This window comes from Lethenteron reissneri, chromosome 10 (assembly GCF_015708825.2).
Source record: "Lethenteron reissneri isolate LAM-NWPU_2019-01 chromosome 10, ASM1570882v1, whole genome shotgun sequence".
NCBI lineage: Eukaryota > Metazoa > Chordata > Hyperoartia > Petromyzontiformes > Petromyzontidae > Lethenteron > Lethenteron reissneri.
In genome coordinates, this window is record NC_083788.1 from 13,148,915 (window position 1) to 13,172,449 (window position 23,535).

The window sequence follows — 23,535 nt, forward strand, 5'->3', positions numbered from 1 at the left end:
GGAGTTGGTGTAAAAAACCCTCAAGAGCCGGAATGTTCAGGAGGGTGGGGGGTGATGTCTGCTATAATAAACAAACAAGAAAATGCGAAATAATAGTTGACGATATCAAAATGATGTTAATTATCACCAATGTTGTATGTATGTAGAATTTCTTTTGCATCGTACGTAGCTGACCTGTGTTGTTTAAAGTCAAAGGCAAACGTTCTAGCACTCGCTTTACACATGTATACTTGTAGGTATTTTCGGTGTATATCAAGTATTTTCTAAATGTTCAATGCAAAACAGGCAGAGCAGACTACAATTACAATGCTGTACTGTGGGGATTATTATTATGAGAAATGTTGTTAGTAGCAACAGTACTCGTGTTAACTGTGCGACACAATTGTGCCAAGCCTGGCCGCCGTGTCCCTCCACATCGATAACATCAATGACACCCCCCCGCACCTCCGACGATTAGCGTGGTTGGCTATGTACTGTGCGAAAGAAGTTCAACACTCAATACAACGTTACCGCCGCGTGTGCCCCGTCTGTGTGACGTGCAGGTGAATAAGTGGGACGAGCAGCGGGCGGACGGAAAATTCCCGGGCCGCATCTGAGTCGCACGACGTTGCGTGACCGCTGTACAAATAATGTGACTGTCGGACATCGAAGTCCAAGTTGTTAAGGGCCTCACCCTCCCCCCGGTGGAAGTTACTGTCTGCTCGTACAGTTGTGTGTAAGATGTCTTCAAGGACCCAATAAAGATAAAATGATGAAGCTCGTTGGATTTGTCTCGATGGTTAAGTGTAGGTGAACCTAACTAGCGTGGCAAGTGAGCCAAATGTTTGCATGCCAGCTGAATGCATGAAGAATAATGACACCGCATTTTCAAAGACCCATCGATGAAACAAACCGGCAGTGAATTCTTCATGGCATGAGAAGCAAGTTTTGATCTTTTTTATTGCCAATTTCTAAAGCTGAGTATTTTTCACCAGGCACCAACATTGAAAACACGACACCAACATTACATGTTAACACAATAAAAAAACTAAAAAGTTAACGCATAACCCATCAAACGACATTCGCACTTTTAACGCTCAGTGACATAGAACACAATGCTGTCAGGAGCGATAGGTGCAGCTGTTCTGTCATGGCCAACATTCACTCGTGGCTTTTCTCCCAGATCTCCGCGTGAAATCGGCACGTATCTAACAGGCCAGCGGTGTTTGTGCATCACATGTTGTCATGTGCGTTTGAACAACAAGCAAATTATTTGGTGATGCTGTTGTGTTTGGCAGTGGTACCGCGTGCCCAATTAGCAAAGAAATCAGCGCGTTCATCAATAACACTGGCCTTAAAAGGAAAATTTATAAAACGGCCGACGTTTCAGGCAATGGCTCTTAATCGGACATGTTCCTCCCATTGCCTAAAAATGTCACCTACTTGTATATTATTTACTTTTATAAGGCAACCGTGTTATTGACGAATGTGTTGAGTTAAATACGTATACATTTTACACGAATGATCTTTCCTATTTGCTGATAAATCAGCAAGCAAAGGCAGCACAGCTGGGCACCACTGGGTATTCTACTAAAGCTCATTTAAGTTTGTATTTTACCAAGTAAAGCCAACTGAACTATTGGCTCTTTTTCAGAAGCGACCTGGCCACATATGATCGCTCAACGACGTGGCTTATGTGGAAATGTATCGCAGCAAAAATACTCTTAAACGCATGTTTATTCTAAATGTGGAGGGAAAAACCAGAATACCCAGAGAAGAATCCGCACATTCACGGGGAAAATACAGCAGGTGTCTGGGTCGGGACGGAACTCGCGACCACCTGCATCCCAGGCGAGGAAGATGACATCTCGCCATCACGGCAGGTTCACTGGAACACGACACTCTTCGCTTTATTTCCGCCGTTACACGGCAGCCAATCGACGGTGCAGTGGTTGTCTGGCAACAGCCTTGATAGGCAGATGTTGCACTTATGAATTATCGCGGCACGTTTGGCAATCCGGTGTGAACCCACGCACATACTTGAGCCAAACGTTAATCTGTTGCAGCTTGGTAACATGCAATTTACACACACAGACGTTCAAACCTTTTTCATCTCTGATCTAAATTGCATTTGAGTATCAGAAAATCAATTTAGCAATCTGCTATCGGAGTGATGATTTCATGATATGGCCGTTTCCTATCAAAAAACATAGAAAGTTTGTGGGCATGATTCTAAAATCACCGTCAGAACTCGACTGCTGGAAACCAGTCCTCGTATTCTAGAATCGCTTCGTCACTCAGAGCGGAGCTTCACAGGACTCGCTCAAAAGCGCTCTGTTTTTGTGCGCGAGAGGGTACACGGACCTGTACGCCAAGATGGCCGCCGCATTGCTGGGTGCCACAATGCTGAAATCGTTGTGCCGCTCGCGGCTGGCATTGGACCTCGGCGCGTGGCCTGCCGAGACCCAGGGCAGCTGCTGCTGCAGCTGCTGCAGCTGCTGATGCTGGTTGGAGTAGGGGGCGGTGGGCGGAGGAGCGAAGCGGCGGGCGGGCAAAGGGGGCGGCAGCGGCGGCGGTGGCGGCGGCGGTGGCGCTGCGGGGTGCCGGAGGGAGGTGGTGGTGAGCGCGCCCAGGCGGCGCGAGTCGGCGCTGAAGCCCTGGCGTAGGAGGCGCTGCCGGCAGCCGAACTCCAGCACCGTCTTGGTGTAGTTGTTGAGTGTCGTCACCGAGGCCGCCATGCATGCCGTGAAGGAGCCCCAGGCAAAGCTGGCAGCGGTGGGGTGGGTGGGAAGGGTGGAAAGAGACAAAACGACGTCGCGCTTGCAACGATCCCGCACACACCCACCCAACCCGGTGCGATTTGGGGAAATGTCACGGGTCATTCGAGATGACGAATCAAAGAGTCTAATCGGGGGGGGGGGTTTGGTCCAATCTGTAAGACCCTCTCGTGCCACGTCACGTTTGTGTCATTTATAGACTTGTGGACGGGCAACGCTGTTGGCAAGCGACTATTAAGACATGCACGGTGCGTGAGCGGGTGGTTGTGGCCCCAGCCACGTCTCGGCAAAACTTAATCGAGGCCGACAGGTTGGTCGCGCGGCGAGCAGACACCACTGCGCCACCGGCTCCCCCCATGAACAGGCACAGCGCGAGACGCAGATGTGACGCGCGGAAAGGGAGCGTGAGAGATACCAGAAGGACCAGCCATAGTCCCAGCTGTATGGCCTCCAGTCTTCCGGGCCCAGATTCACGGTCACCTGGAACACGGTGGTGAACATCATGTGTGCCACCATCCCCAGCAGGCCTGGCGGGCACATTCAGCAGGAGCGGAGGGCGGAGAGAGGGAGGGTAGGGGGGGGGGTGGGCAATGCACGGGACATGGGGTCAGGGGGGCACCGTCGTTTACCCTGGACCTTAAGGCTCAAGCTCCGTCAAAATCCACTACGAGTGGCAGTCGCCGATGTTGGTGGATTCGAGCCATCGAACGAAGACGGTCGCCGCATCGCGCGGCGCTTTCAGATGCGCTTCCGCGGCCGTCTGGAACGCTCTTCCTTCCGAATATTAGGACGCCGCTGGAGCTTTACACTTCTAAATCTAGATAGAAACCCAATTTCTTTAGAACTGCTTTGTTGTGTTTAGTTTGTTGTCTTTCCCCCGCACGGTTGGCTACGTACGGTGCGAAAGAAGTTCAACGTATATACAGGAGCGGCGCTGGCCCCGGATCTGTCTCGGTCGGCGGACCGGAATATATTTTCTTCCACCTGGCACACCGCATTCAGTATACCGCGCACTATGGCTGCAGCTAACAGCTACGCGCTTTTACTCCAGTCTCATATGGCGACCCGAAACATAGCTGATGAGAAATCAACTTCTGCCTGCGCCGTAACGTTTCGTGTTTTGGTGTTTTCGTCTTGTTATTCACGAAGTGCCCTCCCCTAGTCGCTTGCGTTATTACGACTCTCGAAATATTTAGTGTTTTTTTTTCGATTTTTTTTGCTTTACGGAATCCGAAGCCAATGGCTCTCCTTGTTTTACTTTTGGAATTGCCGAACCCTGGGGCTTGATCTAGAGGCGGACAGCGGCGTTGTCGTCGTCAAAGTTCCGCACCGGATAGGACGGTGAAGACGGCCGCGAAGGCGTTGAGCTTGAGGCCCGTGACCACGTTGGCCGCGTGGGCCGCGTTGCAGCGCTCCAGGCACATGAGGAGGAAGCCGACAGACAGCAGAGACACGAACAGCGTCTCCGACACCATGGACAGCATCAGCACGCCTACACTCGGAGCCGTGGACAACACACACGCGGAGAAACATAGACACACACACACAGACGCTCACAGACATACACACACATACACACACAGACACACACACACAGACACAAACAAACATAGACACACACAGACACACACAGACACACACAGACATAGACATAGACACACACAGACATGGACACACACACAGACATAGACACACACAGAGCCATGGACACACAGAGCCATGGACACACACATACATAGACACACACAGACACACACATACATAGACACACACAGACATTAACACACAGACATAGACACACACATACATAGACACACACACAGACATAGACACACACAGACATTGACATACACAGACATTGACACACACACAGACATAGACACACACGTGTACACAGCAACAGCATGCCTCCACTCAGAGCCATGTACACAGACATACAGCCACGATTAATCGGTAACACGTGCACAGAGAAGCATGGACAACACCCCAGAAAAAAAATGCCTTACTGTGCATTCAAAGTAAGCGAATGTATGCGAGAAAAAATATATCGATTGATTTTTTTAAATCGCATTTGTGAGCATTCACAGAACACGACCGTCACACCGCCACGCGCAAACATCCAACTCGCTCGTGGACCGTCATATGGTCAGAGCAGACATGTGGCGAAAACTTGATTCGAAGCTTTCGTGACTGCAGGAATTACTCTTTGGTTCTTTCGGTAAAGTCACGTAGAAAGAAATGTAATTAAATAAGTCACGTAGAAATGTTTTAATTAAATAAGTAACGCAGGGAAAAAATATACATTAAATAATTATTTAACTTATTTTATTTCTACGTGACTTTACCGAAAGAACCAAAGACCATATTTGTGACGGTCGCACATGCGTCATTGTACTTTATAATTATTATAATAAGAATCCACGCGTTCACGCATATCCACAGAGAGCACAGCGCTCAACTTACCCTTCTCTGAGGCGGGGGCCAGGTCGATGAAAGTTCGACACTTCTCCCCTGAAAGACGCAGATCGTCATCGACTCGCCCGCGTGTGATTAGCGACACAAAGAGGCAGACGTCACGCCACCTTCCCAGAGCCCTCTCTCCACACACACACACAAACAACTAAGCTTTATACTCTTTGGTTTTTTTCGGTGAAGTCACGTTACCGAAAAAAACAAAGAATATGAATCCTTGCAGTCACGAAAACTTCAAATCTATAACTAAGCTTTAACTATTTTTTGTACACATCTCATAGACCACGCACGGCATTACGGGAGTGATATTTCAGCAGCATTGGTGCAACACAACGCAGCAAACTCCGTCCTCTTCTGGCGCATGATGACAGCAAAATGTTGTCTCGCGGTCCGGCGACGCAACCATCGCTCCATCTCCACGATTCACGTCCCCCTGCCCCTTAGGATGCATTCCATTCACTGGGATTGTTCAAGGACAGATCAACTTGGGTGATGGTTCGATGGCTCGTCATCGAACAAACACGGTCTCCGCATCGCGCGGCGCTGTCACATGTGCTTTGGCGGCCGTCTGGAACGCTCTTACTTCCGATGTTAAATCTCGATTGAAAAATACATTTCTTTAAAACTAACTTTTTATTGTGTGTGCGTGTTAGTTTGTTGTCCTTCCCCCGCACATACGATTAGCACGGTTGGCTACGTACGGTGCGAAAGAAGTTCAACGTACGCAAACATACATGGTCCATTCACGTCCATGCTGGGGTCTGAATTCTATAGACAAATACCAGCAGTGTGCGGCCTGCCTGTGCCTGCCTGTGCCTGCCTGTGTCTGCCTGTGCCTGTCTGTGTCTGCCTGTGTCTGCCTGTGCCTGCCTGTGTCTGCCTGTGCCTGCCTGTGCCTGCCTGTGTCTGCCTGTGTCTACCTGTGCCTGCCTGTGTCTGCCTGTGTCTGCCTGTCTGCCTGTGTCTGCCTGTGCCTACCTGTGCCTGCCTGTGTCTACCTGTGTCTGCCTGTGTCTGCCTGTGTCTGCCTGTCTGCCTGTGCCTACCTGTGCCTACCTGTGCCTGCCTGTGTCTGCCTGTGTCTGCCTGTCTGCCTGTGTCTACCTGTGCCTGCTTGTGTCTGCCTGTGTCTGCCTGTGCCTGCCTGTGTCTGCCTGTGTCTGCCTGTCTGCCTGTGTCTGCCTGTGCCTACCTGTGCCTGCCTGTGTCTACCTATGTCTGCCTGTGTCTGCCTGTGCCTACCTGTCTGTCTGTGCCTGCCTGTGCCTGCCTGTGTCTGCCTGTGTCTGCCTGTGCCTACCTGTGCCTGCCTGTGCCTGCCTATGCCTGCATGTGCCTGCCTGTGCTTTTGTCTTCACGGGGTCGAAATTACGAATCGCCCAATCACCATCAGCAGGCGAGGTCACCGTTTGTAGCCTTTACCGGGGCGCAGACCGCGAAATGCCACGGCTGTAATTGGATTGAACCCTCGTCAGGGCCCTGGCCCACACGGGTGACTGCTGAATAATGTAACGGTGCACCGCGCGCGGCATCGCGTGCATCATTTGTATGTTTCCTTCGTGGCGTGCGTAATGTCGTGTGTTGTTTGCTGTTGTGTAGTTTTTACGCAACGACCTTCGTCTGTTTGTTTTGCGAGAGTGCCGGGGGTCGCTGCGAATTCTGAGTCTCGAACAACACACCCCGAATGTTTGAAAAGCACACGGCCTGAATCAACATTTCGCGAAGAAGTGCATTGTGGTCGTGTTGTCATCTCGGGCCACTATCAGTTGCAGCAACGCTGCTGCCGAACAGTCGGTCACAATTGCTCAAATTTATTTTTGGTTAAACGTTTCACCCGTGGCACACCACGGCAATGGGAGAGAGAATGAAAGAGCAGGCATAAGTGAACTGCACGGAGGAGCAGCGTCTGGTTACATCCCTCACCTGCTCCCCCCACCTGCTCCCACCCTGCGCCCCCCACCTGCTCCCCCCACCCTGCGCCCCCCACCTGCTCCCCCCACCTGCTCCCCCCACCTGCTCCCACCCACCTGCTCCCACTCACCTGCTCCCCCCACCTGCTCCCACCCTGCTCCCACCCTGCTCCCACCCAGCACCTCTCACCTGCACCCCCCACCCAGCTCCCCCCACCTGCTCCCCCCACCTGCTCCCACCCTGCACCTCTCACCTGCGCCCGCCACGTTCTGCTCGCACGACACCCACAGCCCCGCGTGGAAGTGGCGCAGCACGAACTTCTCGTCTCCCGCCTCCCAGGCGAGGGGCGAGTCGTGCTCCGAGCCGTTCACGCGACACCCACGCCGCTTCGCGACGTCCGTCGTATCTGCAGCAGCAGCCGCATCAGCAGCATCAGCCACAGCAGCCGCAGCATCAGCAGCAGCAGGAGCCACAGCATCTCGCCTGGCCGAGTTGGTGAGCGCGGCGGCGTTGTCGGCGGTCTGCGGGTCGCAGGGCGGCTTGGGCACTCGCTGGGTGCCCTGGCACCAGTAGCTGCCGAAGAAGGCCGCGGTGCCCATCAGCAGGGCGAGCGTGTTGAGGGCGAGGGCCAGCGACGAGCGGCACCTCCTCGTGGCGCTCATGGTCGCTATCGGCTCACCACCACCACCAACAACCAGCCACACTCAAAAAAATAATTCGTGTGTATGTGTGCTGAACTTCTTTCGCACCGTGCGTAGCCAACCGTGCTCATTGGAGGTGAATAAAAAATGAAATGTATTCCTCAACGGGGCAGTCCTCGGAAACAGAGTCGGCTTCCACCGAGGCGAGACGGCGGCGTTCGAGCACCAAGCCACTTGGAGCGCGCGCGCGTTCACATCGCCACGGCGAGGAGTCTCTGCACGGCCACGCGGCACGCGAGTGGAGCGTGGCGCGCGTGCTGGTGGTGGTGCAGGTGGTGGTGCTGGTGGTGCTGGTGGTGCAGGTGGTGGTGGTGGTGCTGGTGGTGGTGGTGGTGCTGCTGATGGTGGTGCTGATGGTGGTGGTGCAGGTGGTGGTGGTGATGCTGGTGGTGGTGCAGGTGGTGGTGCTGCTGCTGGTGGTGCTGCTGATGGTGCTGCTGGTGGTGGTGCTGGTGGTGGTGGTGCTGCTAGTGGTGGTGCTGGTAGTGCTGCTGGTGGTGCTGCTGGTGCTGGTGGTGCTGGTGGTGGTGCTGGTGGTGCTGCTGGTGGTGGTGGAGGTCCCGCGTCGCTCTCGTCACGATTCACGATTGCGCGCCGCTTTCGGCGCCTCTCGTTTCAGAGTCAACATCCCCGCCGCCGCCGCCGGGGGGGGTGGTTTGTTTCTAGTTCTCGCGGAAGCAACGAAGCCTCCTTGTCGGAGGACGACGTCCCCCCTCATCTCCCTCCGCCTCCCCCTCCTCCGCCTGCGACTTTCCACCGGCGAAATGCCGCGACCCCCTCGCTCGCTCGCTCGGCCCCGCCGCGGTAATGAGACAGAGGAGAGAGCCGAGGGGCCGCTGAGCGCACCACCGTTGTTTTCACTGGCACAAAGACAAAGGTCCCCCGTATAGCCTTAGCGGACTTTCAAGGCAAGTGCCGTTCGCGAGTCGCACCTGTGAAGGTCGGCAACGGCACGCGAGGGTAGGTTGGGTGCTTACGCGCCACCACACCAGGTATTCATTTGAGGTTGAGTCGACCTAGGGGGAGGCCCAGGACCGGTTCAGATCGTCGCCGGTGTTTGGGGGGGGGGGGCTCTCGCGCACTCGGAGGGAGATTTGACCGCCAGTTGTAGAAACTGAAGAGAGTGACTTTGTCAAGGGGCTCATTGCAGGGGCTGTTCCTATTTTCAATAATCTGTTTGCACCTGAGAAATCGAGAGGCTCTAAATGTCATTCACACATTTTGCACTATTTATCTGTACTCTTTGGTTCTTTCGGTAAAGTTGCGTAGATGGAAAATAATCAAATAAAAATAATTAAAATTCAAAAACCACTCACGACGTATCGATCGCAACACAAGCGGTCGTCATAAGGTCTGATGACGACCGCTTGTTTTTTTTTTATCTACGTGACTTCACCGAAAAAAACAGAATATGAACTCCTGCAGTCAGGAGAGTTTAAAGTCAATATGTATAAATACTTCCTACGCCGTGTGCCGCCCCGGCCTTCAAAGGGTTCTCTCGCTCGCAGCACTTGCCCCAACAGTCTGCTAAGACTGTACGGGGATCTTTGTCTTTGGCCACACCACCCCTGCCAGGCGCCGTACCAACCTTGATAGGTTCTCGCCAACAGCACTTTGCTCGAGCAGTGAAGGCTACACGGGGCACCTTTGCGTCTGTGTGTGCGCGTGTTCGTATACAAAGTCATCCACAACCATCACCCGACGACGTTGCATGATAAATGAGCCAATAATGAAACGAGGCGGCGTGACTGACACAACCCATTTACTTCACAACGCAAGGCCGCGTTTGCGCGTGGACACGGTGAAAACACAATTCATACGGAATGTGACTGCTGGACAGCTCATAAATACATCATGATCTCATTCGCGGCCGGCCACGATCAGCGATCCAGTTAAAGCCACTGCTGTGCCAGATTAGAGGGCATCAACGTGGACGGCTCATAGGGAAGGGTGCACACCTTGGAGTGATCGGCCTACGAGGCCGATTATCGCACGTTTGCAACCGGTTCTCGTTTAATAACCGAGCCGAACTTGGGGAGGCCCGGACACCCGCTTCGAACTCCCGCGTGGAACTCATCACGCGATACGGTCAGGACAAAACAAACGGTGCGAGGAGGGCGCTGGAGCTGGGTGGAAGCCCGAGACGGGCGTCGGAGTGATCCACAACGAGCGGCACCGCTGCCTCGAGGTGGCTCTCTCCGCGTGCCGCGTGTCTGCCGAGCAGCAGGGGCGCGACGTGGCGTCGTGGGCAGGGAGCGATCGCGAGGCCGCGGTGGGTGGCATCCACTGACTTTTTCCCCCGTGGGTGCGCCACCACCTTGGCTCTTGATGTGCGTTGTGGGAATCGCTCGCGAACGCGCCACCGAACGCTCCACCCGCTCACAACTTTCAACAGCCACCCGACACCGGGGTCTTTTGGGTTCGAACGGGGGTCCGAGGTAGAGGGCCCACCACCACCGCAGTTGAAAAGCGGCAGGATATCCGAACAGATTGCAACTCCTCCGGCAAAGGGTCGACAGATTCCAAGGTAGGGTGCGCGCTCACCTGCCCACAGGCCAAATTGCAGCACACACCTCGTTTCACAGCCTCGTGTCAGATGCGGAGAGCACAGCGACTACCCGATACGCGCACCTATGCAAACAGCTACGAGACGACCGTAGATCAGCAAGCCATCTGAAACTAAATTGCAAATAATTACCATAATTTAAAATGGACTTCCAGGGTGGTCGTAAATGGCTGGGTTAAGGCTACCGTAATACAGTTCTTTACACACACACCTGTTTAACTCAGATGGCCATGTGGGACTTGAATGAGAAAAGTCTACACGGTCCGCATTAAAACTAAAATTTTCTGCCGTACGGAAAACACGTAGGGCAATGTTTTGCTCAATTAAAAAATGTACTTCTCCGCACTCCTCGTTCTTTGCCCGCGTGAGTGTGCATGCCGGTGTCCACCCACACGATCCATCATTTATCTATCTATCCATTAGGGTCGGCACACGCGGTCATTACCAAACGACAAGTTGTTGCACACGGCTTACCGCAAGCCGCCGTGCGCACAACTAAAGAGAACACCACAGAGCACATTCACGACTTTCAAATGCTTTGAAATTGTCACAGCTGACGAAAGTAATGAGATGAGACCGACGAGAGCTATAAACAATATATCAAATATATATTTTAAATGCAAACATCCGGGGCAGCGGAGTTTAATCTTGCGAGCTAAATGATTGGTACCTGGGATTCCAAAGCCACTGCGTTCAAAGGCATTAGCTTCTTCATACAGTACGGCGTGGCCTTTTAACTTCCAGTAATACCGGCGCACGCACGCACACACACCCCTCATATCGACTTTAACAGACTGTTGGGGCAAGTGCCGTTAGCGAGCATCTATGACAGCCAGCACCGCACACTCGGGGGTGGGTAGCCAGCACCACGCCCGGCCGAGTGGCGACGTTCACACACCGCATCAGGTATTCATATGAGGCTAAGTCGACCGAGGATAAGCCCAGGACTGGTTCAGATATTCGCCACCGTTATTGGCTCTGAGCAGAAATTAAATGGGGTCGCTGGGTTTGTAGCGCCGCTTGCTTACCGCTACGCTGCAACTTCCCGAACTTCAGTCATCCTCGCAGCGGCTTTTGGCTAGCCATTGAACAAAGAGGGTCACTGTCTCGCACGCGTTCAGATGCCCTACCTTGCGGCCGTTTGGAACGCTCTTCCTTCCGATATTAGGAAGCCACTGGAGCTATGCACTTTTAAATCATCGTCTAGATTGACAACTCATTTCTTTAGAACTGCTTTTTGTGTTTAGCTCATTGTCCTTCTCCCGCACTTCTGATTAGCACGGTTGGCTCCGTACGGTGCGAAAGAAGTTCAACATACTTACATACATTTCCACATGCGTGCCCACACGCACACACATGTACAAACGCAAACACACGCACGACCTGAACACGCATAGCCAACACAGCGGCTCCTGGCAGCCATCGCCTCGTCTCAGTAGCCCATTCCGGACGGGTGCAGCAGCTCCTGGATGACGAGGTGCATCAAGTGGTTCTGCTCTGTGCTCAGCAGAGGCCTGGAAACACGGACCCACAGCACAACGGGCAGCCAGAGTGGGCGAGGGGCGACCGTGCTGATGACAAGGTGAGGAAGCAGGATGCATACAGATAAAGCAATTGAAATGAATTCTCATAGAAATTCATGTGTGCAAGTGGCAATCACGGCTTTTGCAGGTTATATGGACACGGTACCATTCGGCGAATCAACTTAATAAGGGGAGGCAGAGGAACAAGATGGAACAACTGCGATAGAGAGCCCAAATGAGGCAGAACAATCCGGGAGATAAGTAAGATTTTTTTAAATCACGCAATCAAATATTAATCCCGATACGAGACAATTAATCGAACCGTGGGAGAGGTTTTAATCTGTAAGTGCAAAAGGTGATACCTATTTTTCATTTCCATGGCCAGAAACAAGATGAAAGGACGTAAATTTGTACCAAAAAACTGCAATTGCGTCACAGCAGCTACACAATCACCAATGTCCTCGCACACAGTAAATACCGAATGATGTTTTTGTAATCAATACCTTTTATTTTCCCGAGTTTTTTGTTATAAAAAAACTATTCAACGCAACATACCAAGAGGGCAACGGTTACCCATTCTTTTGTCGGCAGGAGGGAATGTAAGGCCAGCAAGTGCCGAGAGAGACGGGGGACAGACGGAGGCAACAGGGGAAGTGGACGAGGGGCGGGCGTGGAGCGGGGCGGCAGAGACACTTCAAGGACTCACCAGAGTTCCTTCTGCAAAACCTTCAGCGATTCGATGTCCTTCTCTTGGCATGACACCTGTAGTAGTAACACAACAGCCCACACAACCGTCACTGTAGTAGTACCACGGCAGCCCACACAACCGTCACCTTTCGCCTCCATACTCCTAGACCCTTTATCGATTTGGCCGGACATACTTGTGTTTAATTACTACGCAGCGATGTTCATTACGAAGCGATAAGACCGGCTAGTGTGCAGGTGCTCGGCGGATTGTTACGTCGCCGGGAGACACTAACGACGGGTGCAGCTTTGGGAGACAATAATCCAGTAGTGGACTGATCATGGCTCGCGATGATGACGAGTTTTCTGTAAGAAAGCCTGAAATATGTTGAAATAAAGCATCCGAAGAGGACATGCTCATTTAATAAAACGCCTGCCACATGTGTACAGTAAAACCTTGGCTTGCGAGTAACTTGGTTAGTGAGTCTTTTGCAAGACGAGCAAAATTTTTTAATAAATATTAATTTGATAAACGAGCGAGGTCTTGCAATACGAGTAGCACGTATATGCTTTGTCTGCCGAGCGTCACGTGATCACAACTGATATACGAGTGCTTTGGATCACAAACACTTTTCCGGAATGAATTATTCTCGTAATCCAAGGTTTTACTGTAATCGGGAAACGGTGGTTGCGGTGAATGGGCTACCTGCATAGGACGGAGTAGGGCAGGTTACCAAGACAAGCGCTGGAGTGGGTAACTCAGTAGCCCCAAACCAAAAAGACCAAGAGTCACCTAGAACAACCCCTTTGCTAAGAGGCCCCTACGCAGCAACAACTCCAGGACCCAGTGGAAGGTAGCGATGGGGAGAGGGTCGTGGTGAAGTTCACGACCTCTTGAACTTGACCCGTAGCACATGACGTTACACGCAGAGTCAAGGTGAACTCAGCGTTTTGCGAGCTTTGTGAAAAACTGAAATGCTTGGAAAGGCGAAACTTAAGTGACGGCACTTTGCTCACCGTCGCTACGCACAGTGATGATGTTATTCTAAAGCGGTGGTTCTTAGCCTTTACTGCAGCCTTGCAACCCTTTGATTCTCAATTATAAAAACATTTATTATGGTAATAAATACATAGCTTTAATGCAACAAAGTGGTTGTACTTACGTGCCCGTGCTTAATTTGGCTTTTGATTATTTACCTTCTAGAAAAATCTGGCCATGCCTCACACCCTCAGGAAGGGCATCTCGCAGCGTGCACCCCAGGTTAAGAAGAAGGACCACTGTTCTAAAGGGAAGCTATGGTCCCAGTCGGCAGTCGCAGGCACAGATGGGTAGCGCGCCGGTGAGCATAGCTTACCACGACCGACTGCAGCAGGAGAAACACTTCGTCGGTCAAGTAGTTCACTGCAGCCACACAGACAAGCAGAGGGCATCCACTTCCTTGGAGGCGGCCAAGTCGCACGACGCACAGATGCGGAGCGCTCCGTTTTTCCTAACTCGGAGTAATCGTGAGCGTCGTTATTTTTCGGTTGTATTTTTTTTTAAATACCATTTGGAGGTTGGGACGGCAGTTCGCCAGCAGTGATTCAAGCAAGTCCGACTCTGCTGATGAGACGCTGTGTGTCGAAACCAGTGTTTTGCTTGTGCTGAACCAATGCTACTTTAAATGATGCACTGCCAGAAGGCCGTGTGGCTGACGGCTTGTGAAACAAACACTTACATTTTTTATGTGCGGAGAGACGGAGACATGTAGGAATCATTACTAATACATTTTGTACGTTTTGGGAAATCCCGACGTTTCCTACATAGGCTATGACAGACAGCACACGATGACCCAGCCTCGCCAATTACGCCGCTGTCTGGAAAGGAAATCATGTCATCAATCAGCGGTGCTGAGCACAACTCACCACCGCTGCTGTGTCCAGCTGCCCACGGGAATTGAACCTCAAAGCCACGCGACGTTTTCAGGTTAATTTTGCTCAACTAGGTGAGAACTCGAGTTGACACCGGTGCGGCACATGAACGGAAGACTGTGTAGGAGCATGAACATTCCCAAGCGTCTGCACAGAGCCGCCACCAGACAGACCCCACTTCGCCACGCTACTGGTGCAGTGCTAAGCACTAGTATATTCGCTCACTCTCGTAGGGAGAGAGGAACCACAGACAACCAGGAAGGCAGCCATGCAATGAGCCTGCGTCAACAGTTGCCCAAGCTCTGCGGACCTCTACATATTAGGTTGTAATCGGCCAATTAATGAGTGTTCACATGTGGAAGGAAACCAGAGAACCCCGGAAAAAATCCACCATTGCAAGGGAGAAACGCTCGATCCTATACAGATGGAACAGTTCAAGTCCACATTTTTGCTGTGCTAAAATAAATTTGGTGCGAGACTCACCAAGAGGGGGGGGGGGATATTTTATTGAGCCACGGGGGCACGGAAGCTGGCGCAGCCTCACTCACCCTTGCTCTGCCCGGGGCTCTCGAAGGACTCCCACGCGTACCTCTCCAGCGTCTTGGCGTGCTCCATTGCGAGCCGCTGGGGCGGAGGCTGCAATGCACCCCGTGGTGTTGTAACATGCAAACGCAAAGAACAAAGATCCCCACCCCCGTATAGCCTGAACAGACTGTAGGGGCGAGTGTTGTTAGTGAGCACCTCTCTATACACACAAGACAAAGATCCCCTATATAGCCTTAACAGACTGTAGGGGCAAGTGCTGTTAGCGAGCACCTATGAAGGCCAGCACGGCACACGAGGGGGTGGGTGGCCAACACCACGCCCGGCCTACTTTGTCTCCCCAGTGGCGATGTTTACACACCGCACCAGGTACTCATTTGAGGCTGAGTCGACCTAAGGACCAGTTCAGATAATCGTCACTGGTGTTGGCCGTGAGCGGGAATCGAACCCGGGTCGCCAGGTTCGTAGCGCAGCGTAGCGCTAACCGCTACACCACCGCTCCCCACACGCGCACACACACCCACCTGCAGCAGCATGAGCAGAAGCACCCGTGCCACTTCGCTGCGTGCGATGATGTCACTGAAGGCGCCTGCGAGAGCCACACGACAAACGAGACGCGTTCGTCAGTGGCAGCCGTGATCAATCCGCCGCCGCTGCACAAGGGCTTCCTCCCAAGTCGTCGACACCCTCCACGGTCCGATTAGCGCGGTTGGCTACGTGCGGCGCGAAAGAGGTTCAACATACGTCCCGTGGCGCAGCGGTGAAAGCAGAGTCGCTCGTGCCTGAGCACTGCACTATCACTGGGGGCGCTGGCTCGGGGGAGCGGGTGCAGAGATACGCGCCTCATAATTCACCACGCTGGTTAGTGCGGATCGTTACTGGAGATATTTCCTAACCTGATCAATAAATGTTGTAAAATGTAAATTCAAGCAACGTCTTAAACAGAGCGCTGTGTGGCAAGAAAATGGGTGTTGTCCTGGTGGTGAAAGTTGATAACCGACAAAGCTCAGCATCCAGGAAGTCGGGTTTTGTTCAGTGTATTACTGTGTTAACGTGATGGTGCTGCCATCTGTGGAAGGAAGATGCAATGATATCTACCGGATTGTTGGGCGTGCCAATGAAGCCAGTGGTGGATGACCAATAACACAGAAATGTGGACGATCTGGGTTTTCTAGCACACGTCAAACTGCTTACGATTCATCCGGAAACCCAAAAATATATAACAAGCCTCAGTCAGTCAGTCTGTTGGTTTAGTTCAGGTAAAGCTCGTGGGGCTAAAATATCTCTTTTTCAATGACTTTTAGGCCAAAGCGGGCAAAACGCAAACCGCTGATGAGACTCAGTAGGCAGCGAATGGATCAGAATTCTCCTGTTTCAACAACAAACGCTGCCAGTTAATGTTGATCTGGAAAGTGCATTGGCTGACTTCACCCAATAAGTGTATGTTGTGTGTAGAGTTGAACAGATAACTATTATTACTTTGATTGCTTTACCTTTCCCCCACCCCCCAAAGGTGAATCCCGACTGTATTCTCAGCAGCATGAGACTAAGGGAATCCATTTGGAACTGTTGCAGAGCGGTGCCTGACCGTGTTAGAGAACAGTACTCAAGAGCAGATATCGCAGAACTATTTCCCAGATCCCTTAAGGCAGTGGTTCTTAACCTTTCACTGCAGCCCGCACCCCCATTGTACTTACGTGCCCAAGCTTAATTTGTGTTTTCGATTATTTACCTTCTAAAAAAATCTGGCCATGTCTCGCACCCCCAGAAAGGGCATCTCGTGCACCCCAGGTTAAGAATCACTGCCTAAAGTGACCTTGCTCACACCAGGGGGCAGCACTTGCCCACCCACCATGCTACAGAGTAATGTCATGCGATTCAATGTGGTATTTTTAATTCTCCAGGAGCTGGAATATGGCCACATTAAGTCAAAAAACTAATTTAATGCGGTTTAATAATGGGCAGCTGTCTGGATTTGAACCCAGGATCTCAGCAGTGGCAGCTCGCTCAGCGTTCCGACCTCTGAACCTCACCCGGCCACCTCAGGTCTGTTTATTTTACTCATCAATCAGCGTGTCGCGGGCCAGTCAATCTTACCGATCGGCGCATTGGTGCCGGGAAAGCGGGGCGCTCTCTGCTCTGCCGTCAGCTGCATCTCGGTGAAAACATTCAACGCTCCCATGTAGTCGCCTGCACGCGCACAGGCACGCGCGGAAACACCCCGCCACACACGAGCACACACTTGTGCAGTTAGAGGTGGAAGCCAATCGAAACGTGAAAACTTTAATAAAAGTGTGTACGCATGTTACAACCCCGTTGCGCAGTGCGAGCTGGGCTTACGCGTTAGCAGTTTGCAGGAGGCGGCAAGCCCTAACGAGTGCAGGCTTTCTATGGGCATTTGGTACTGCAGCTCAGCCGCCCGCTGGAAAAACACCTCCGCCTCCCCTGGTCGCTCCAAGCCCTACGGAAAGCAAAACAACCAAACACTGCAGCTTCTGGGCATGGTAACTGCAAGACTACTTGCTTGGGTATTCACAGCAGCGCTGTAGGTACGTTGAACTTATTTCGCGTCGTACGTAGCTAACCGTGCTAATCGGAGGTGCGGGGGAAGGACAACAAACGAAACACAAAAAGCAGTTCTAAAGAAACGAGATGATTTAAAGTGCATAGCTCCAGTGGCTCCCTAATATTGGAAGGAAGATCGTTCCAGATGGCTGCAGAAGCGCATCTGAAAGTGTGCAATGCGGTGACCGTCTTTGTTCGATGGTTAGAACTCTCAAATGGCTTTTTTCAGGACGTGTCCCCATGTTGGTTGGTACAATGTTTGACGTTAGCTCCACGTCCTGGCAACTTCTTCATGGAAATGGGTTTCACTCCCGGCACAGAGCGAAAACATCGGGACGTCGTGCCAAAGAAAAAACACGCGGCACGCACTCAACACGCAGAGAACAGCTGTAGCCGCAGTGTTAGCACGATATCTGCTTTTGCACCACTGTAACGCGTACAATGCCGTGTGTGACAGGTGAAGTGCATCTGATCGCCCACCTTAAGAGAATATCCAATCTCAAGGCAGAGGCTTGCAGCCAGAGCTGGCCGATTTATCTCTATGTACACCTGGGGATGGATTTCAACACAAACACACGCACACACACGTCAATATGCAAGGAGGCAAGTGCGAGTATCGGTGTTCACAATACTGGCCAAATGTTAAAAGTACAGAGTGCATCCCATCCTTGCGCTCCATTCCCTCCCATCGACTCTCGTGAACAACTCTGCGCCGGTGGCACACTTTAACAACTGAAGACCCTGCGGCGTGCCCGGGCTTGCCTTGACGGCATAGTTGTACGCGTTGATGGCGGCCTGAAGGTTCTCCTCCAGGCCCGGGCAGCGCAGCTCCCAGTTCTCCACCTCCGCCTTGAGGAACAACCTCGCCGCCTCGGTCAGCGCCTCAGCCTCCCCGAGACCATTCATCACCGTCTGCTCACATCTGCGTGCAGCGGAAGACCCGGGTGGCAGTGAGAACACGTGGAGGCAGACGGCGACTGAGTGCGTGCGTGTGGGTAGGGTAGGTGAGCCCTGGTGTGGTGAACATCGCCACTTGGGAGACAAAGGGTGGTCGGGCGTGGTGCTGGCCACCCACCCCCTCGTGTACCGTGCCGGTCTTCATAGGTGCTCGCTAATAGCACTTACCCCTACAGTCTGTTAAGGCCATACGGGATATCTTTGTCGTTGTAGGTAGGCGACGAAGTGGTTGAATGAGTGTGGGTAGGGTGGGTGTTTAAGTGGTTGGTGAGTAAGTGTGGGCAGGTGGATGATTTGAGTGAGGGTTATTGGGTGGTTGGGTGGCTGAGTGAATGAGGGTAGGTGGGTGAATGAGGGTAGGTGGGTGAATGAGAACCGAGGTGGGTGAGTCTGGTTGGCATGTGCGTGAGTGGATCGGTTATTGCTTATAGATGACCACATGGAAGTTAAAGCTATGTCAATTGTGACTTATCCAGGCTTAAGTAAAGGAATGTTTTGCATGCTTAGTAATTTAACCTAGGCTTTTGAAGGAATGACTGTTTATTCTGGTGCAGTGGGAGATATGATGCAATAATTTCCACATAGCATGGCATGAAATAGCCTTCACACTAATGGGGTGAATCTGGAGCCAACGTTCTTGAAATGCAACCAGTTTGAGGCTTGGTGACCTTCACCTGGCTTGGGCGAGGCTGCAGAATCCAGCGTACTGCAAACACTCTTGCTGCTTGAGCTCCCGGGAAAGATATCCTGTTGTTTGGGATTTAAACAAAAAATAAGTATGCTTTTAAATATAAGTTTTAAAGTGCTACTTACGATTGCTTCAGGCAAGGGCTCCCCTCCCTATGTCCCATACAAGTGAAAATACATGCCAAAAAATGCTGACTCTTTTAGCACACACTCTGGAGAAAGCCATTAATAGTGTCGCATTTTTATACACTCTCCCCTGAGTTTGGGCAGCTGAATTCAGCCCATAATCAGGGATCAATGAGTCACTAAAATAAATGCTGTGCCCCATCTGCTCAGTTGGAAGGGCATTAATTAGGCTGGCATTCACAACAAGGCCTCCTGCTTGAAGGGGGTCTTGTTGATTGCACCAGAAACTTGAGAAAGTGGAGCAAGCCATGTTCATCCTTGGAGAAAATGTGGGCTTCCGGGTAAAAAGGAACATTAAATCGAATATGTATGACATGGCAGAGTATGCCAATCGATAATTGTAATTTGTATTTCATCACGTAATTGTTGTTGCTATTATAAAAAATGTATGCTACATTACCAGCCACTTGACATTGACACGACTCACATTTCTTTACTCCTGAAGTAACTGAATTCCCTTTGTGGTCACAATGTATTCTTTAGAGCACATTAGCACTCATTAACTAAAGGCAGATTCCTATTTGTCTTCACTTACTCTAAACTATTTTAATTACAATGCATTAGGGCACAATGGCTTTCTGCCTCCATATTAAAACAGTGCCACAACTCTGCAGCTGTCAAAATGTATTCTTAGGTTCACCAGCATGAACAAAACAACCCAAGTGGCCTGAGAGACGACCAGATGGGTCACTTAACGGTGAAGGCTGTCTACCCAAACGTAGCAGCATCTTGAGTGATTATTCACTTCTGTTACTTAAGGGCAGTTCCACAAATTAGGTAAACTTCGTCAAATAAAAAAAAATGCATCATAACGATATATGCAGGGCATCATTTTGAGGACAATTATCAACGTAAAAAACAGGGCTCATTTATGAAATAATATAATGTACTGACAGATATGAAAGTGAATGGCACAATCACCATCCTAGTGTGGATGAAAGAGTCAGTACGTCCGACAAGAGGAGATTTTATGAGCATAGCTCCCTTTATCAAGAAGCGTGGCCCAATGTTACGTCTCTATGAATGGCAGTACTAATTGGTTGAGATCGTATGAACCTTATGGCGGGACCACAGGGTCCCAAATAAACAGAAGTAAAAATCGTAATGGATTTCTTTCTTTTTGGCGACTCCGTCCCACCGCGCACATAAACGCCGCGACCCACCTGGCGCGGATCATTCTTTTGTCACGTCATGTCCAAGCGCAGCGGCGAGGACGAATGCGCAGAAGAGCTGAACAAGCGAATGCACTCCATGCTCGGGTATGGGCAGGATCATAAGTCTTATTCCAAAGCTGCTCAAACTGCTTACACGACTTAAGTCCTTTATTTGTCATAACGGTATGCACAATACAGTGAAACTGCTCTCTTATCTTCATTATTATTTGTGACCTATCAATGCCTGCAGCCAGGATCAATCGATGACAATCCTATTACCTGCAGATATTTAACAGATGAGATGCGTTGCACCGTTAATTCCTCCTGTTTGATAATACTTCTCTTGTCCGTATGCATCTGTGTAGATAGTTTTTTTTGCGTTTAAGCCATCGTCCCCACATACCGCTCGTATCAATGCGGATAAGAGGAGCGGCGACCTCCTACTCTGTAGAGTAACATTGGAATAAACGCTTGTTACAATATGAACAGTGCATTGAAAATGCGTACTATTTTATGTACTGTTTACAAAGTGTGTTCACAAATCCACACTGAGAAACACGATGATTGACAGAGGGGTGTGAATCGTTTTTTCGATAGTTTATTTAAATAGAGGTACTGCAGGTAAGTAGTTTTCAGTTTTAAAGGCATAGCTTAACAAGACAACACTTGCCACCATCCTTCAAACCCATTGGTGAAAAAGAGCAAAGTTTCAGTTTACATTATAATATTCTTAGGCGAGAGCCGGGGGCTTATGGGACACTGGGGTCGCGCCATAAGGTTCATATGTCCAAATAAAAAGCCACTTCACGATTTAGGTTCAAGTTAATCATCTAACCCAGCTGAACGAATTGTACTCGACCACCTCATGTAACACTTGTCAGAGTACTCCAGTATATCATACAAGCATCCCTGTAGTCTAATACAAGCCCAGCGCTCTGCTATTGTGGACATTCGTCGATGAGAAAAGACGGGATTATGCCGCTGCCAGTTACATCCTGATCTCTAAGGCAGCAAGCACTTGAAGCAACTGTGCAAGTTTGTCAACTTCTGCACCGCAGTCGTTAGAGCGGCAAGGCTGCGTGTGGCGGGGGGCTCCATCGTGGGAACTCCCAAACTCCTTCCGAGACGTGGAAGAAGTCGGTCAAATACAACTCGAGAGCTCCCTCTAGTGGAGGCCCTTCCGCCGGCAGAGAGCCATTGCAGGACCGCGCCTTTATCGGACTCCGGCGTTTCGCTCAATGCGATTCGGGAGCACCTTTTACTCACCGAACTGCTCGCTTGCTTCCGCGACATTTGGCTTCCTTAGAAATCGTCTAGAGCACACGGACGAAACGCAAATGACAAGTGGCAAAGACACACATCCACGTCACGTGTTCACGAGAAATACAAGGTGACTGGGTTTTTTTTATTATTAAACAAATTAAACGCCATGCACCGAGAGACGCGAAGTGATGGTGAATAATAATAATATTACCTAAGTATTGAAACATTACACACGAACGGGCGCCCGATACGGCGCCCGGAGAGGCCTACGGCACACGCTCAAGATACTCTACCGGGAGACCCTCTGCTCTGCCGGTAGGCAATCTAGTCCCACAAGGGTTGGGGGTCGGGGGGGGTGGTGTGCGCAGTGGCTTCGCTCGACAATTTCCTCCCGCAACACGCGGCCCCTTCCTCGCTCACCGCACGCCGCAGCGCCACTCACTTTCTCAGCTTGCTCGAGATCGCCCTGTACCTGCCCCAAAACTCCGCGTCGCCTTCCATCATGTTGACAACCCGCAGATCGCCTCGCCGCTCAATCGGCGACTCGGGGGGGGGGGGCCCGTTGCGCATGCGCAGATCGCTTCCGCGGTGAGGTTGATTGTGCGTAACCGGTTACGGCGTTGAAACCGGTTACCGGTTTTGTCGCCCCGATGTAAGTTACATGCCGTGTCAACTCGTGCGTACGGTTTATCTCGCATTCTTGTGTAGGGAAATTTAGTTTGCAGGTCCATAGGGCGTACAGCCGTTTCAATACGAGCACACAAAAATGATAAATGTTGTCTATTTGTTTGTGTTTACTCCCTTGTGATGGGACTTTGTAGTATGAATGTTGAGATGTATAAGGGACACGGGGTGTCCAGTCTAAATTTGTCTGTAGTGGGTAGGCACTGATAATGGGTTGACAGCTATACAATGAAGTAAAAACAACAGACACGCCTCGTTGTCGTTGATAGCTCAACCAAGTGGCTTTACCGAGTGACGATGTCAGTGGCAGCGGTGTAAATGTCCGTGCCACGTCGTGGAAATGAAAAAACAATGGGGTCAGATTATTTGGGACTTTCGGTGAAGTCACGTAGATAGGTTCAAAGAAAATAACAAAAAAACATCGTAATTTTCAGTTATTTTTGTTATGGCTCATAGGAGTCCTCCAGAATGAATAAATATTCAGATTCTGGATAAACTATTTTTAAAAAATGTATGCTAGGTAAGGCCCACTGAGCTATTTAGTTCTTTTTCAGAAGCGACCTGGCCACAAATAATAACTCAACGAAGTGGATTATCACGTGGAAATGCATAGCAGCAAAACACTATAAACGCATGATGTTGATTCTAAATATATAGAGGGGAAAATCAGAGGTCCCGGCGAAAAATCCACGCGACCACGGGGAGCAAATGCAAACTCAAAATATAAAATCGTCGTCAGGGTCGGGATCGAACACACGCCCTCCTGCATACCCAGCGAGGTAGTTAACATCTCCTAGCCACCGTGGCGCCCTAACCGTGTGTATGCCTTTCTCTTCCAAGACGTACGGGACAGCGTGGAAGAGTAGGCCAAATACACTCGTGAGCTCACGAACTCTTACATGAAGCTGTGTTCCGTCAACGCCTCGCGTGTAAGACCCAGGCAGGCCGCTCGACTCCAGGCCACTTTGATTC

At 51.0% G+C, this 23,535-nt stretch overlaps 3 protein-coding genes across 5 annotated transcripts in view; 1 reads left to right on the forward strand and 2 right to left on the reverse strand.

Moving 5' to 3' along the window:
- The window catches only part of LOC133340676 (cytochrome c oxidase subunit 6B1), a 240,484-nt gene extending 239,728 nt beyond the window's left edge, over window positions 1-756 (forward strand). For all 3 annotated transcript variants that reach the window (XM_061549074.1, XM_061549073.1, XM_061549075.1), the window contains exon 4: window positions 543-756. In XM_061549074.1, coding sequence (XP_061405058.1) covers window positions 543-596 — 54 coding nt within the window. In that variant the 3' untranslated portion in view covers window positions 597-756. The remainder of the gene's footprint in view (window positions 1-542) is intronic.
- Window positions 757-2,276: 1,520 nt separating this feature from the next.
- LOC133340740 (germ cell-specific gene 1-like protein) lies at window positions 2,277-7,801 on the reverse strand. Its single transcript, XM_061549130.1, has 5 exons — window positions 7,393-7,801; window positions 5,220-5,267; window positions 4,087-4,248; window positions 3,172-3,283; window positions 2,277-2,745 (listed from the first exon to the last, which is right to left on the reverse strand). Exons 1-5 carry the CDS (start codon window positions 7,799-7,801, stop codon window positions 2,277-2,279), a joined length of 1,200 nt encoding a protein of 399 aa, XP_061405114.1.
- A 1,784-nt stretch (window positions 7,802-9,585) lies between these two features.
- Window positions 9,586-22,435, reverse strand: LOC133340628 (40-kDa huntingtin-associated protein-like). The gene is made up of 12 exons (XM_061549006.1): window positions 22,322-22,435; window positions 21,883-21,929; window positions 19,264-19,336; window positions 18,395-18,554; window positions 18,113-18,181; window positions 17,408-17,528; window positions 17,165-17,257; window positions 15,592-15,656; window positions 15,073-15,160; window positions 13,969-14,015; window positions 12,636-12,691; window positions 9,586-11,920 (listed from the first exon to the last, which is right to left on the reverse strand). Exons 1-12 carry the CDS (start codon window positions 22,381-22,383, stop codon window positions 11,839-11,841), a joined length of 963 nt encoding a protein of 320 aa, XP_061404990.1. The 5' UTR covers window positions 22,384-22,435; the 3' UTR covers window positions 9,586-11,838.
- Window positions 22,436-23,535: the final 1,100 nt, after the last annotated feature.

Excerpts from the sequence above, each read along its gene's own strand:
- LOC133340628 (XM_061549006.1), bottom strand. The coding sequence starts at position 22,383 with ATGATGGAAGGCGACGCGGAGTTTTGGGGCAGGTACAGGGCGATCTCG. Across the intron at positions 18,555-19,263 it reads TGCAGCCTCGCCCAAGCCAG|ATGTGAGCAGACGGTGATGA; the intron begins GTGAAGGTCACC and ends CGCTGCACGCAG. Across the intron at positions 18,182-18,394 it reads CGTACAACTATGCCGTCAAG|GTGTACATAGAGATAAATCG; the intron begins GCAAGCCCGGGC and ends ATCCATCCCCAG.
- LOC133340740 (XM_061549130.1), bottom strand. The coding sequence starts at position 7,801 with ATGAGCGCCACGAGGAGGTGCCGCTCGTCGCTGGCCCTCGCCCTCAAC. Across the intron at positions 4,249-5,219 it reads GGCCCCCGCCTCAGAGAAGG|GCGTGCTGATGCTGTCCATG; the intron begins GTAAGTTGAGCG and ends CTCCGAGTGTAG. Across the intron at positions 2,746-3,171 it reads GACTATGGCTGGTCCTTCTG|CTTTGCCTGGGGCTCCTTCA; the intron begins GTATCTCTCACG and ends CACCGCTGCCAG.